Here is a 14,224-nt window from a genome sequence, read left to right on the forward strand (position 1 = left end):
TTTTTTTTTTGGTGATTGTTTCTCTTTTCCTTTATTTCTTGGTTTGGGTGTTGGTGCCTCCTCTTGCTGCAAATTCCTTTGCTGGATAGCTATGTTTTCACCTTCTGTGTTTTTAATTGCTGAACATTTTTGAGGGGTGTGTCCCACTTTTCCACATTTGTGGCATGCCCTATGATATGTGCAGCCCTTGTACCATGTTCTTATGGGGAATCCATGATGAAAAAATACCCTTGTTATGGTCCTGAGTTTTTTGTATCAATCTCTAATATTCTCACTCCATTTTTTATAGAATATGTTCATTTCTCGACCCGATTCTTTAATTTGAAGCTTTTTCTCAAATTTTTCCACTGTAGCTTCGAGCGGTATCTCTAGCGGAATATCTGAAATATGGAGTTCTGCTGTTCTTTTTTTGATCATTCTGAGAAATGGTGCTGGTTTCACTACCTTGAGGGTGATATTTCCACATTCTAATTTCCCATATGGTAGTATAAGTGTGTTTCCCTTAGGTCTTAAGATATAGGCCTTCTCACCTTTCCTGTTTAATGACTCCACAAGGTCAATGTAAGTTTTATCCAAAATTCTAAGGACCGTCAGTATTTTTGATGTGCTTGGTCTTCTTTCTGGTTCTATCTCTTTCATATTGTGTACCCGATTTGTATGTACACTCTAGAATAGCTCCTTCTGTTGTTTCAATCTTCTGGTATCGAAATATCTTTCTAATTCAGTGACTTTTCTGTGTCTCAACATCCTATTATTGCACGTGCACTCCGTGAGTGATGTTCAGTCAGTTTGAAATTTCAAGTATATGTTGCTTAGAATTATACTATTTTGTATAATATTCCATGATTCTGTGATTCTGAATCTTTTTTAGAGGTAAAGTTCCATTCCACAATAGTTTTCATGTATTCCAGCATTGAATTCTATGGTCTGGTGGGCTTTCTCACGGTTTGCTTTGTATGTGCCATTGACAATAATAAAGTAAGACTTTACATCTCAAGACTGGAGAATCAGTATGTCATTGTTGTAAAATATATTGCCAAAGGACAGATGACTAAAAACCTCAACATCCACTAGATTGAAATAATTAATTTGTAATGTATAAAAAGGTCTTATATTATCAACATATTTTTATTTTGCTATTTTATATTTTTCTTCAGTTTAAATTACAAATCATTCATTATAATCTATAATGTGCATTGTCTTGCTATTTTTAAACTTGTTCTATTGAAACTTATGCATCATGCACTCTAAAATTGAATTTCCTGCAAGGGAAAGAACTCTGCATAATCACAAACTTATGATTTGAAAATAGGTTAGTCCTTGCTTTACTCTCATTAAAACTGTTATGTAATTGTATGCATGGTACAATGTGTATACATAGCTGGAAGTTTCAATATGAAATTAACAGAATTAAATTGCAGCATTCTACAAATGTTTTAAATGACTTTACTCATATATCTTGATGATGTAAGCTTAATAACTTAATCAAGTCAGATGCAAGATCACCTCATTAACGTGTATAGTTGTTGCTTGCAATCAAATCAGATTAGACTGCAAACTGACAATAGGATGGTCTTCAACTGGTAAATAACTGACAATATGCAGGCATCATACTGATATCAATCTGACATTTTAATACCAGCATACTGTCATATTAGACTGCAAACTGACAATAGGATGGTCTTCAACTGGTAAATAACTGACAATATGCAGGCAAAAAATGGGGAAAATATAATGGAGAAAACATTAATTTTTGTTAGGGCATTATATTCTGTTGTACATGGTCTTAAAAACCATACTGAATCCAATGATTCAGCTAAGACTTTGTACAGAGAGCAATGGACAAATGGGGTGCCTTTATTGACAGGGGAACTGTTTTTAACTGCAGGGAACTGTTTAGCATAATTATTTGCAACAGAAGGACTAGCTGTAGAGGATGAAACTTAACAAGTCATCTTATCAAAAAGTATAACCAGAATTATTAGCAACTGGTACATCACAATGGGGTCCACCCACTTCAAAATGGCTTGGTAGGGTTTTAAACAGAAGTGGTGAGTGGGAAACCAAAGTTATGAGAGCAATCATGTGTCGATATTTCCTCTATACTGTGACATGGAATTATGGAAATCCAAGTCATTCAAGATCATATCAATATAATGGTGAATGACAAAATTGGTTGAAATCAATCAATCCATGCAGAAATCAATGTCAGGAAGATTGGCAATCAAGGGCAGTAACTCCTTTAAATGATAGTACACTACAAATCAAACCCATTAGGGTCTTATCACAATAAAGCTGTATGCCAAAATTTGTCTGAAATCCAGCAATCCTTAATAAATTAAGTCATGTTGAAACCAGAGAACTGACAATCAGTGGCCATAACTGCTCTAAATGGCATCATGGAACACTGGAAATCAAAGTCATTGCTAGTATCAATAAGTGTGCTAAATGTCATCATGGAACACCGGAAATCAAAGTCATTGCTAGTATCAATAAGTGTGCTAAATGTCAGTGAAACTCAACAATCTTTAGTAAGATAATTCTGAAGAAACAAAAATTAGAAGGTTTACAAGGGACATAACTCTTGAAATTGATGTTCTGGAATCCTAGAAATCAACATCTTTCATTATGCCTATCAGAAATACAGGGATATATTTTACTTTCATCACTTGCATAGCTAGGGGCAAGAAAGGGTAGCACTCCTGAAATTTTGACTGAATGGAGTACTGTAACCTACATAGAGCACAGTTTTTTTATCATTTTATCTTGGCGGTGGCAGTTGGGGGTGATGGGTTGTTCAAAAAGCTTTATATGAACTGATTGGTAATGACAATTAGGTCAGTAGCAAACATGACCATTCATAATGTTTCCTCAGCTGCTTAGTGTATGCAACAAGGCTGCATAAAGTGCAAGCTTTTATGCAATATTGAACTGTGAGTGACATAAATCATATATTAGGTAAATTACGCATAATTTGATTGAACAGTCTATCAATCTCATTGGGGTGAATTAATTTTAGTATGCTAAGACTTAATTAATCCATTATGATAATTGAGTTTTCCATCTTGTTAAGCATGATTAATATCATTTTACTGGTATAAATTTTCATGGTTTTTCTACTTAAATCCATGGATTAGGATAGGGAATGATATTTTGTTTCCACTGAAGAATCACTGTTTGTCAAATCTTTAAATTCATTCTTTGTATAGTCCATAAAATATATAATAGTACCCCAGAATTATAGTCAATTTACAGTCTGCATTTGATGTTGGATTCTGTTCAGTCATGAAATCAACAATGGTACTGATAAAATACAGTCTATTCAAAGTGACAGTGCTGTTGGAATTGGTCCAGTCATGAAATCAACGATGGTACTGACAAAATACAGTCTATTCAAAGTGACAGTGCTGTTGGAATTGGTCCAGTCATGAATATTAATGCTAAATGCTGAGAAGAGAAATTTTACCTTTGCCATATCCAAGGCTTTTGACTTCTGGAAGACAAGGTAATTCTTTCCCATCATTAATTTTTTCAGGGTGGCCACTTCACACCTAGAAAACTCTAGCTCTTCTCGTAGACTTATATTCTCTGTCATGTGTCTGTCTGTGTCCTGTATGAATAAAGAATGAAATAAATAATGGTGAACCAACAAATAAATAATTACAGCAATTTTGTTTAATAAATTTCATTTGTAAGTTCTAATATCTGATGAAAGCTAATCTAAAAGACTTCAGAGGACAGAACAATGTTCTCATACCCCCCTCCCCTGCATGGAATAATAAATATAAGTACACTTGCTTAATGCCTTGTTAAATCTGCATTTTTACCCAGCTAGCCTATATAGGGGGTTTCACGGTTATTATCTCCCCTTGAAAACACCAGAGGGCATATCAGTGTAACTCACTTCCGGATAGTTCAGTCAATTAAGATGGCAGATGTAGATCAAGAAAATGTGACAGACCGCTCACATTATGCAAGCAGGATCGATATCTCACTATCTTAAAAAGAAATTCTATCAATATTTGATCAATTATTTTTACATCTTTTATTTTTTTCACAACTTGCGCTGCTCCCAGCTTTCAAATAAATATTATCTGCCCATTTCAGAACTTCATTATCTTTCCATTACTATATTATGCTCTAGTTTGTATTATTTGATTGTGCGAAAGTGTATTGCTGCGTAAAAAGTTCTTGCAATTTATCTCGCTTGAAGAATAATGAAAATATGTTTATTTTGTACAGCTTCAATCATAGCAGTTAATGGAGGTTGAACAACAATGAGAAAAAAAATCTAAATTCTTAATTTTTTTTATTATTGATTTAGACTGTTGCTTTTCTATTCATGTTTATTATATTTTTCATGAAATTACTTGGTTTTTTTTCAAAATGCACAAATGTCAACCACGCTTGAACAGACAGGCACACGTACGAGTCTCCTTGATGATTATTTTAAATTTATTTCCTTGAACGGTTGGAAATTTTAGCGTATACAATTGGAGAAATATCGATGTTAGACACACTATGCATGATAGGACATTGTGGCTCTCACCTATCTGTCTGTCTGTATGTATGTCTGTCTTCTTTCATCTGGTGCATGGGTATGTATATCCTCGAATGAATGTGTGTTCACATATGTATATTACATAAACATACTTCTGGTTAAAAACAAGTATAAAATGAAGCTAAGTTAGAAAGAGTGACTGATAGATAAAGACAACAAATAGGAATATGTGTGAGTATTCATTTATTATTGACTTGTAGAGTGTTATTACAAGCAGTCTCTTTTTTTAATCATACTGTTTGCAATTTTACATCTGGTCACGTGGATCAATATTGATTTAAAAAGTAATAGGACGGAATCTGTGAAATAATTGGATCTTAAAAACTTACATACTTGATGCAAGGAAGGTTAACAGAATTAAACTAATTTTAAGAAGGTTTGTTCTCAATGAATTTGCTGGTGGCAATCAGAAATTTTGTTTAAAGACCCCAGCAAACTTTTGAGAGTTATTACGTGTCAGCATAAACAAAGAAAAATCATGCTGAAAGTTATTGCATGTACCGTCCGATGTTTTATGTTTCAAAAGTCAGAAAGAAAATGAAACAACAACAAAAAAAAAACGTCATTGGGCATGTTATTTATTCTGAATATTGTACAATATTTACACCCAAATATGAATAAATATTCCGTCTGCATTAATTACACTCATTTGTTGTTATGATAGCTAATGTAAGTATTGCTTTGTTAAGTTCCTCTGAATACATTAAAATAATGTGTTCCTCTTTAAAATAAAAAGCTTTTCTGGTTTAAAATATTCAGCATTACAAATCAGCTGACGTATCGAATTCGTGTTATAATTTTCTTATCGAACTTGTGTTAAAACTTTATTAACTCATATTATAAATGAACTATTAGCCTTGCGAAAGTAACTGAGAAAGAAGGATATATCAACATATGAAAAATGCAATTATGTTGAGATAGTTTTTGTTAAAGTTATATAACCAAAAATGTGCAATAAATGTTTATAATTGGAGAGCAGAGTAAAATGTTCCTACAAATGTATTTGAAATTATGGATAATAAATTTATATTATTAGGTATGGACAGTGTATTTAATTTAATTATTTGATATCATTTAAGTATGGAAAGTAAATATTATTTAATTATCTGATATAATGTAAGTATGGACACTGAATCTAATTATCTAATGTAATGTCTATAATTATTCTCTTAGTATAAGCAAAGATGTTTGACATAATAACTGATTCATTGGTTTAACCATAATGATCTGTAGTACAGCTAAGATACCTTCCTTTGTTGACTTTATGTTTCGCTAACCAAGTGTAGAACGGTAAACTATCTGGAACTGGAAAATGTATGTGGGCATGCACATTGGAGCTAACGGAGGTAATTTTAGGTGCTACAATCAGTAACTCCGTTGTAACCGTGAAACCCACTATACTGCCATTAGCAATCAGAAAGAAGTACTGCCAGCATCTTGCCATAAGAGCATGTGAACTAGACCTCTATCTGGCAAAATGATTAACACTGGGAATTATAAATTTTACAACCATACTGGTCATGCTAGTTACTTTCAGCTCAGCTGAGACTAATACTGCTTAATCTGACTGAAAAACACACATACACACTAAAGACTACTTCACCGATACAAGTACTAGAAATAAAACACCTGATTATTTTGGGTCACATGACACAGGTACAAATAAAGGTTATTTCACAATATTTTTATTTTACTGTAAGTGATCTAGTGCTCACATATGTAAATCTGCATCACTGTTTAGTGGTGAAATATAATTCCACAATCCTAAGTCATATAACTTTTTTTAGGCGGTGAAGTGTTTTATTTCAGCTGTTTTTGTTTTAAGTGTGATTTAGTAGAATTTGATAGGGATCCTGCTAAAATCAGATTCAGAAAGATTAAGTGAAGACCATGACGACAAACTGAATAACAGATTAAGTGAAGACCATGATGACAAAAAACTGAATAACAGATTAAGTGAAGACCATGATGACAAACTGAATAACAGATTAAGTGAAGACCATGATGACAAACTGAATAACAGATTAAGTGAAGACCATGATGACACACTGAATAACAGATTAAGTGAAGACCATGATGACAAACTGAATAACAGATTAAGTCAAGACCATGATGACACACTGAATAACAGATTAAGTGAAGACCAAGATGACAAACTGAATAACATATTAAGTGAAGACCATGATGACACACTGAATAACAGATTAAGTGAAGACCAAGATGACACACTGAATAACATATTAAGTGAAGACCATGATGACACACTGAATAACAGATTAAGTGAAGACCAAGATGACACACTGAATAACATATTAAGTGAAGACCATGATGACACACTGAATAACATATTAAGTGAAGACCATGATGACAAACTGAAAAATAGGTTTACTGAAATATTCTTCATTTGTCTAAGTTCATACAAGGGTTGATTTTTATTTCTTCATTTTTATCCCTCCTATAGACCTGATTCTTAATACACAGCTTTGTACATTACATAGTGATAGGGGCTGGAAGACCACATATCTTGAAAGACCTGATTCTTAATACACAGCTTTGTACATTACATAGTGATAGGGGCTGGAAGACCACTTGTCTTGAGAGACCTGATTCTTAATACACAGTTTCAGACATTACAAAGTGATAGGGCCTGGAAGACCACTTGTCTTGAGAGACCTGATTCTTAATACACAGATTTAGACATTACATAGTGATAGCGCCTGGAAGACCACTTGTCTTGAGAAACCTGATTCTTAATACACAGTTTTAGACATTGCATAGTGATAGGGCCTGGAAGACCACCTGTCTTGAGAGACCTGATTCTTAATACACAGTTTTAGACATTGCATAGTGATAGGGCCTGGAAGACCACCTGTCTTGAGAGACCTGATTCTTAATACACAGTTTTAGACATTGCATAGTGATAGGGCCTGGAAGACCACCTGTCTTGAGAGACCTGATTCTTAATACACAGTTTTAGACATTACATAGTGATAGGGCCTGGAAGACCACCTGTCTTGAGAGACCTGATTCTTAATACACAGTTTTAGACATTGCATAGTGATAGGGCCTGGAAGACCACCTGTCTTGAGAGACCTGATTCTTAATACACAGTTTTAGACATTACATAGTGATAGGGCCTGGAAGACCACCTGTCTTGAGAGACCTGATTCTTAATACACAGTTTTAGACATTACATAGTGATAGGGCCTGGAAGACCACCTGTCTTGAGAGACCTGATTCTTAATACACAGTTTTAGACATTACATAGTGATAGGGCCTGGAAGACCACCTGTCTTGAGAGACCTGATTCTTAATACACAGTTTTAGACATTACATAGTGATAGGGCCTGGAAGACCACCTGTCTTGAGAGACCTGATTCTTAATACACAGTTTTAGACATTGCATAGTGATAGGGCCTGGAAGACCACCTGTCTTGAGAGACCTGATTCTTAATACACAGTTTTAGACATTACATAGTGATAGGGCCTGGAAGACCACCTGTCTTGAGAGACCTGATTCTTAATACACAGTTTTAGACATTACATAGTGATAGGGCCTGGAAGACCACCTGTCTTGAGAGACCTGATTCTTAATACACAGTTTTAGACATTGCATAGTGATAGGGCCTGGAAGACCACCTGTCTTGAGAGACCTGATTCTTAATACACAGTTTTAGACATTACATAGTGATAGGGCCTGGAAGACCACTTGTCTTGAGAAACCTGATTCTTAATACACAGTTTTAGACATTGCAGAGTGATAGGGCCTGGAAGACCACCTGTCTTGAGAGACCTGATTCTTAATACACAGTTTTAGACATTACATAGTGATAGGGCCTGGAAGACCACTTGTCTTGAGAAACCTGATTCTTAATACACAGTTTTAGACATTACATAGTGATAGGGCCTGGAAGACCACCTGTCTTGAGAGACCTGATTCTTAGTACACAGTTTTAGACATTGCATAGTGATAGGGCCTGGAAGACCACCTGTCTTGAGAGACCTGATTCTTAATACACAGTTTTAGACATTGCATAGTGATAGGGCCTGGAAGACCACCTGTCTTGAGAGACCTGATTCTTAATACACAGTTTTAGATATTACATAGTGATAGGGCCTGGAAGACCACTTGTCTTGAGAAACCTGATTCTTAATACACAGTTTTAGACATTACATAGTGATAGGGCCTGGAAGACCACTTGTCTTGAGAGACCTGATTCTTAATACACAGTTTTAGACATTGCATAGTGATAGGGCCTGGAAGACCACCTGTCTTGAGAGACCTGATTCTTAATACACAGCTTTGTACATTACATAGTGATAGGGTGCTCTACAGTTTCGTATTTTGCATAGGGTTAGAATTTTAAAGAAAAATAATTTCCCTGGCTTTCATCAAAGGTTATACTGGCTATTTAAAAAAGACCTTGTATATCTTAGGTATAATTCAAAGAACCTTTAATTCCCTTTATTTTGGTGTATGATTGATGGGTGTAATATGGGTTATAGAGTATACAGCTTGGCCTTACTCCATATGTGCACCTTTCAAAAAAGTGCTAGCTCCACTTGGTCATTTTCACTTCCTGAACTTCAGAGGTAAATTGCATAAAAAAGAGCCGATAACTTTTTTTACATTTTATATATTTGGTAATTCATTCATTGCATTTTCAGAAGCTAGTATTGTCTAGTCTGGCAAAATTCATTTTCCCTATTTTAACAGCTGCTATGGATAGTGTACTTTAGACTAATTCAGACTGATTTTTTAGCACAAGGGAGTAGTCATTTCAGTTAGCAGTGTGCTTACATCATGTACAATTTCCAAAAGTACAATATCCAAAGAAATATCATCCACATTACATTAATATAGCATAGAGGTATGCCAACATTCTCTCTGCTGTGCATGTTTTAAATGCAAACAACTTCACCTTACATACGTCACTTTCTCAAAAGTACATAATAACTGGTGAGTGCCCCCATAAAGAGAACATAGTTATTATTATTGTATGATTTAATTTTGATTGTATGGCTGAAACATTTAAGTTGCAAGCATCAAAAGTCCTTTTGTATAATTCTCCTGTACTTCCCCCCCAACAGAACAGTATTTATCTGAGTCTCTAATAAGTTCAGCTCCCCCCCCATGATAAAAAGTGAGCTACTGTATTATAAAAATGCACATTACATTTTGTAAACTTAGCAACCAATGTTATGCTGAATGACAGGAACATGAAACTAGCCAGAACTATTTCTGAGATATCGAAGATGAATTTTACAGTTTGAAAAGGGATGGAACAGATCAGGTTCATAAAGGTCAAAGGTCAAAGTGTAAAATATTTGCCTATTGTTTAATATGGAAGAAGCAAATTCGCTTTCTTATAATTTTTTTATTATTTCATTGCAAATAAATGAAAAGAAGCATTTTCACTATATATTTCTTTTAAGCTCTAAATGAAGTAGACCACAGAAATACCTAGCTTAAGCTCCTAAATGAAGTAGACCACAGAGATACCTAGCTTAAGGTGGCGCTCTACAGTTTCGTATTTTTCATAGGGTTAGGATTTTAAAGAAAAAGAATTTCGCTGTCTTTCCTCACTGGTTATACTGGCTATTTAAAAAAGACCTTGTATATCTTAGGTATAATTAAAAGAACCTTTAATTCCCTTTATTTTGTTGTATGATTGATGGGTGTACTATGGGTTATAGAGTATACGGCTTGGCCTTACTTCAAATGTGCACCTTTCAAAGAAGTGCTAGCTCTACTTGGTCATTTTCACTTCCTGATCTTAAGAGGTAAATTGTATAAAAAAGAGCCGATAACTTCTTTTACATTTTATATATTTGGTAATTCATTCATTGCACTTTCTGAAGCTGGTATTGTCTAGTCTGGCAAAATTCATTTTCCCTGTTTTAATAGCTGCTATGTATAGTGTACTTTAGACTAATTCAGGCTGATGTTTTAACACAAGGGAGCAGTTATTTTAGTTAGCAGTGTACTTAAATCATGTACAATTTCCAAAAGTACAATATCCAAAGAAATATCATCCACATTACATTGCTGTAGCATATAGGTATGCCAACATTCTCTCCATTGTGCATGTTTTAAATGCAAACCACTTCACCTTACATACGTCACTCTCTCTAAAGTACATATTAATTGGTGAGCACCCCCTAAGCTCTTAATGAAGTAGACCACAGAGATACCTAGCTTAAGCTCCTAAATGAAGTAGACTACAAAGATGTCAAGCTGAAGGTCCTGAGTAAAGTATACCACAGAAATGTCAACCCATAAATACGCTTATCAGGAATCCTAGCATCAATTTTTCTGAATCTAGGCAGCCCACTTGGAATAGATGTGTTCATTACAAGTAACAACCTTCTATGATTATATTTCATCTTTCTATGAACCAAAATATGAATGTACACAGTTACGGTCCAGTTAGAATAAATAGTGTAACCACTCCTCCAATTTCAGAACTCTGAATTCATTCAAGATTTTAGCTAGCATAATATATAAATAAACCTTAAATATTCCTTATGAATTATCTGTACCTTCCCTTTCTCTTTATAAATGCCACCATTTGACCGTCTGACAGTCTAATAGACTTGTTTCTTGTTAACTATATCCTGTTCTTTATGTTGAGAAATACATTGTAAATCTCATGAGATCAAGCTGGTGCTGAAATACATTTCTCCTCACCTCTGTCTATATAGAAAGATCCTCTTCAAATCTGTATCCACCCAAAATGCAAACTATCCATAATTTTGTCGATATAATTCGGAATTTTTAATTAGACTTCATACTAATTCCGCAAAATCTTGAAGAAGTGGGATCTCTCGTAGTTTTATGATAACATTCAAATTACCAGTATGATTTTGTTGGATTGAAAGGAGAAACTGAGAGAGCGAGGGAGAACAGTAAGTAATAAATGAAAGTGGTAAGTATAGAGTATGACAAACAAACAAAAATCTTTTTACCCTGAGTTTGTCTTTGTACTCCCTGACAGCTTTCCTGGCTGCAGTCAAGAGAGCAGTTTTCTCCTCTATCTGATGCTGGCAATCCATGAGCTCCTTTTCCTTTTCATCTATTGTTTCCTTTAGTCGTGGAATAGTTTCTAAATTCTATAACAATAATAATAATAATAATAATAATAATAATAACAATGCAGCTGGAGTATGTTTTGGGCAAGGGAACATGGTTACCATACTATATAAGGGGCCCACCCTATTGTTACTGTTTTTTCTGGAATTGCTTACCACTTAGCTGTTGGCATAGTTACTGCAGGGCAATGTGAATAGGTTTAGAAATCTTAAAATAATGCAAACCAGTAGCTGTATTTGAAATCTTTTTCAGGTCATTTGCCTGCAAGTCTTTTGGTCAGTGATAATACCACTTTTATTGCTACAGTGGTGATATCACTTATGAAACCATTTAGGAAAAATGTCTGTCCTGATGTATGTTACTCAAACCTGTATTTCCATACTTAGTCCTATTTCATTTTTCTTCTTCTTCTTCTCTCTCACTCCCTCCACATAAGGATGTAGGAATCTTAAAATGTATCAGCTGTCTACCTTCTAGTGTACATTTATGCAGTAAATAAAGTGCCATCAAGAAATGTCTAAAAACAAACTCCAGTCATCAAAGGGACTTCATGTATTAACATTTTTATAATTAGCTTTCTGCATGAATCATGGAAATTGTCAAGTGACTGAACTTATCACATAAAACTTACCATCTGACTCAAAATGTTTTCATTAAAAGGCAGAAAACTAATAACAGTGACAAAGCCTGCAGAGTACAGCTGACACAATGTATGACATTATGTGGATACAGTACACTGTCTCACATTGTATGACATTATGTGGATACAGTACACTGTCTCACAATATATTGTATGACATTATGTGGATACAATACACTGTCTCACATTGTATGACATTATGTGGATACAGTACACTGTCTCACATTGTATGACATTATGTGGATGCAGTGCATCAACTCACATTGTATGACACTACATAGATAACAGTACAATGACTCAAATTATACAAAATTATTTGGATACAGTGCATTGATTCACAATTTTAGATGTTATGTCAATACTGTGCATCAATACAGAGTATTACATTATGTGGATACAGTACATTGACTCACACTGTATGACATGGATACATTGCATCAGCTAACATAGTATGATGCCATGTAGATACAGTGTATCACCTCTCAATGTATACAATTATTTGGATACAGTACATTGACTCACACTGTATGACATGGATACAGTGCATCAACTAACATAGTATGATGCCATGTAGATACAGTGTATCACCTCTCAATGTATACAATTATTTGGATACAGTGCATTGACTCACACTGTATGACATGGATACATTGCATCAGCTAACATAGTATGATGCCATGTAGATACAGTGTATCACCTCAATGTATACAATTATTTGGATACAGTACATTGACTCACACTGTATGACATGGATACAGTGCATCAACTAACATAGTATGATGCCATGTAGATACAGTGTATCACCTCTCAATGTATACAATTATTTGGATACAGTGCATTGACTCACACTGTATGACATGGATACAGTGCATCAACTAACATAGTATGATGCCATGTAGATACAGTGTATCACCTCTCAATGTATACAATTATTTGGATACAGTGCATTGACTCACACTGTATGACATGGATACAGTGCATCAGCTAACATAGTATGATGTCATGTAGATACAGTGTATCACCTCTCAATGTATACAATTATTTGGATACAGTGCATTGACTCACACTGTATGACATGGATACAGTGCATCAGCTAACATAGTATGATGTCATGTAGATACAGTGTATCACCTCTCAATGTATACAATTATTTGGATACAGTACATTGACTCACACTGTATGACATGGATACAGTGCATCAGCTAACATAGTATGATGCCATGTAGATACAGTGTATCACCTCTCAATGTATACAATTATTTGGATACAGTGCATTGACTCACACTGTATGACATGGATACATTGCATCAACTAACACAGTATGATGCCATGTAGATACAGTGTATCACCTCTCAATGTATACAATTATTTGGATACAGTGCATTGACTCACAATGTATGACATGGATACAGTGCATCAGCTAACATAGTATGATGCCATGTAGATACAGTGTATCACCTCTCAATGTATACAATTATTTGGATACAGTGCATTGACTCACACTGTATGACATGGATACAGTGCATCAGCTAACATAGTATGATGCCATGTAGATACAGTGTATCACCTCTCAATGTATACAATTATTTGGATACAGTGCATTGACTCACAATGTATGACATGGATACATTGCATCAGCTAACATAGTATGATGCCATGTAGATACAGTGTATCACCTCAATGTATACAATTATTTGGATACAGTACATTGACTCACACTGTATGACATGGATACAGTGCATCAGCTAACATAGTATGATGCCATGTAGATACAGTGTATCACCTCTCAATGTATACAATTATTTGGATACAGTGCATTGACTCACAATGTATGACATGGATACATTGCATCAACTAACATAGTATGATGCCATGTAGATAAAGTGTATCACCTCAATGTATACAATTATTTGGATACAGTGTATCACCT

The 14,224-nt window shown here is 34.6% G+C and overlaps 1 protein-coding gene across 5 annotated transcripts in view; it reads right to left on the reverse strand.

Moving 5' to 3' along the window:
* The window catches only part of LOC149779962 (uncharacterized), a 170,316-nt gene that overhangs the window by 22,822 nt on the left and 133,270 nt on the right, over positions 1-14,224 (reverse strand). For all 5 annotated transcript variants that reach the window (XM_089936673.1, XM_089936678.1, XM_089936679.1 and 2 more), the window contains 2 exons: positions 11,531-11,674; positions 3,467-3,610 (listed from right to left, as the gene is read on the reverse strand). In XM_089936673.1, the coding sequence (XP_089792799.1) occupies positions 3,467-3,610; positions 11,531-11,674 (288 nt within the window). The remainder of the gene's footprint in view (positions 1-3,466; positions 3,611-11,530; positions 11,675-14,224) is intronic.

Source organism: Sinohyriopsis cumingii, chromosome 16 (genome assembly GCF_028554795.1).
Source record: "Sinohyriopsis cumingii isolate HCF-2022 chromosome 16, ASM2855479v2, whole genome shotgun sequence".
In the NCBI taxonomy this organism is placed as follows: Eukaryota; Metazoa; Mollusca; class Bivalvia; order Unionida; family Unionidae; genus Sinohyriopsis; species Sinohyriopsis cumingii.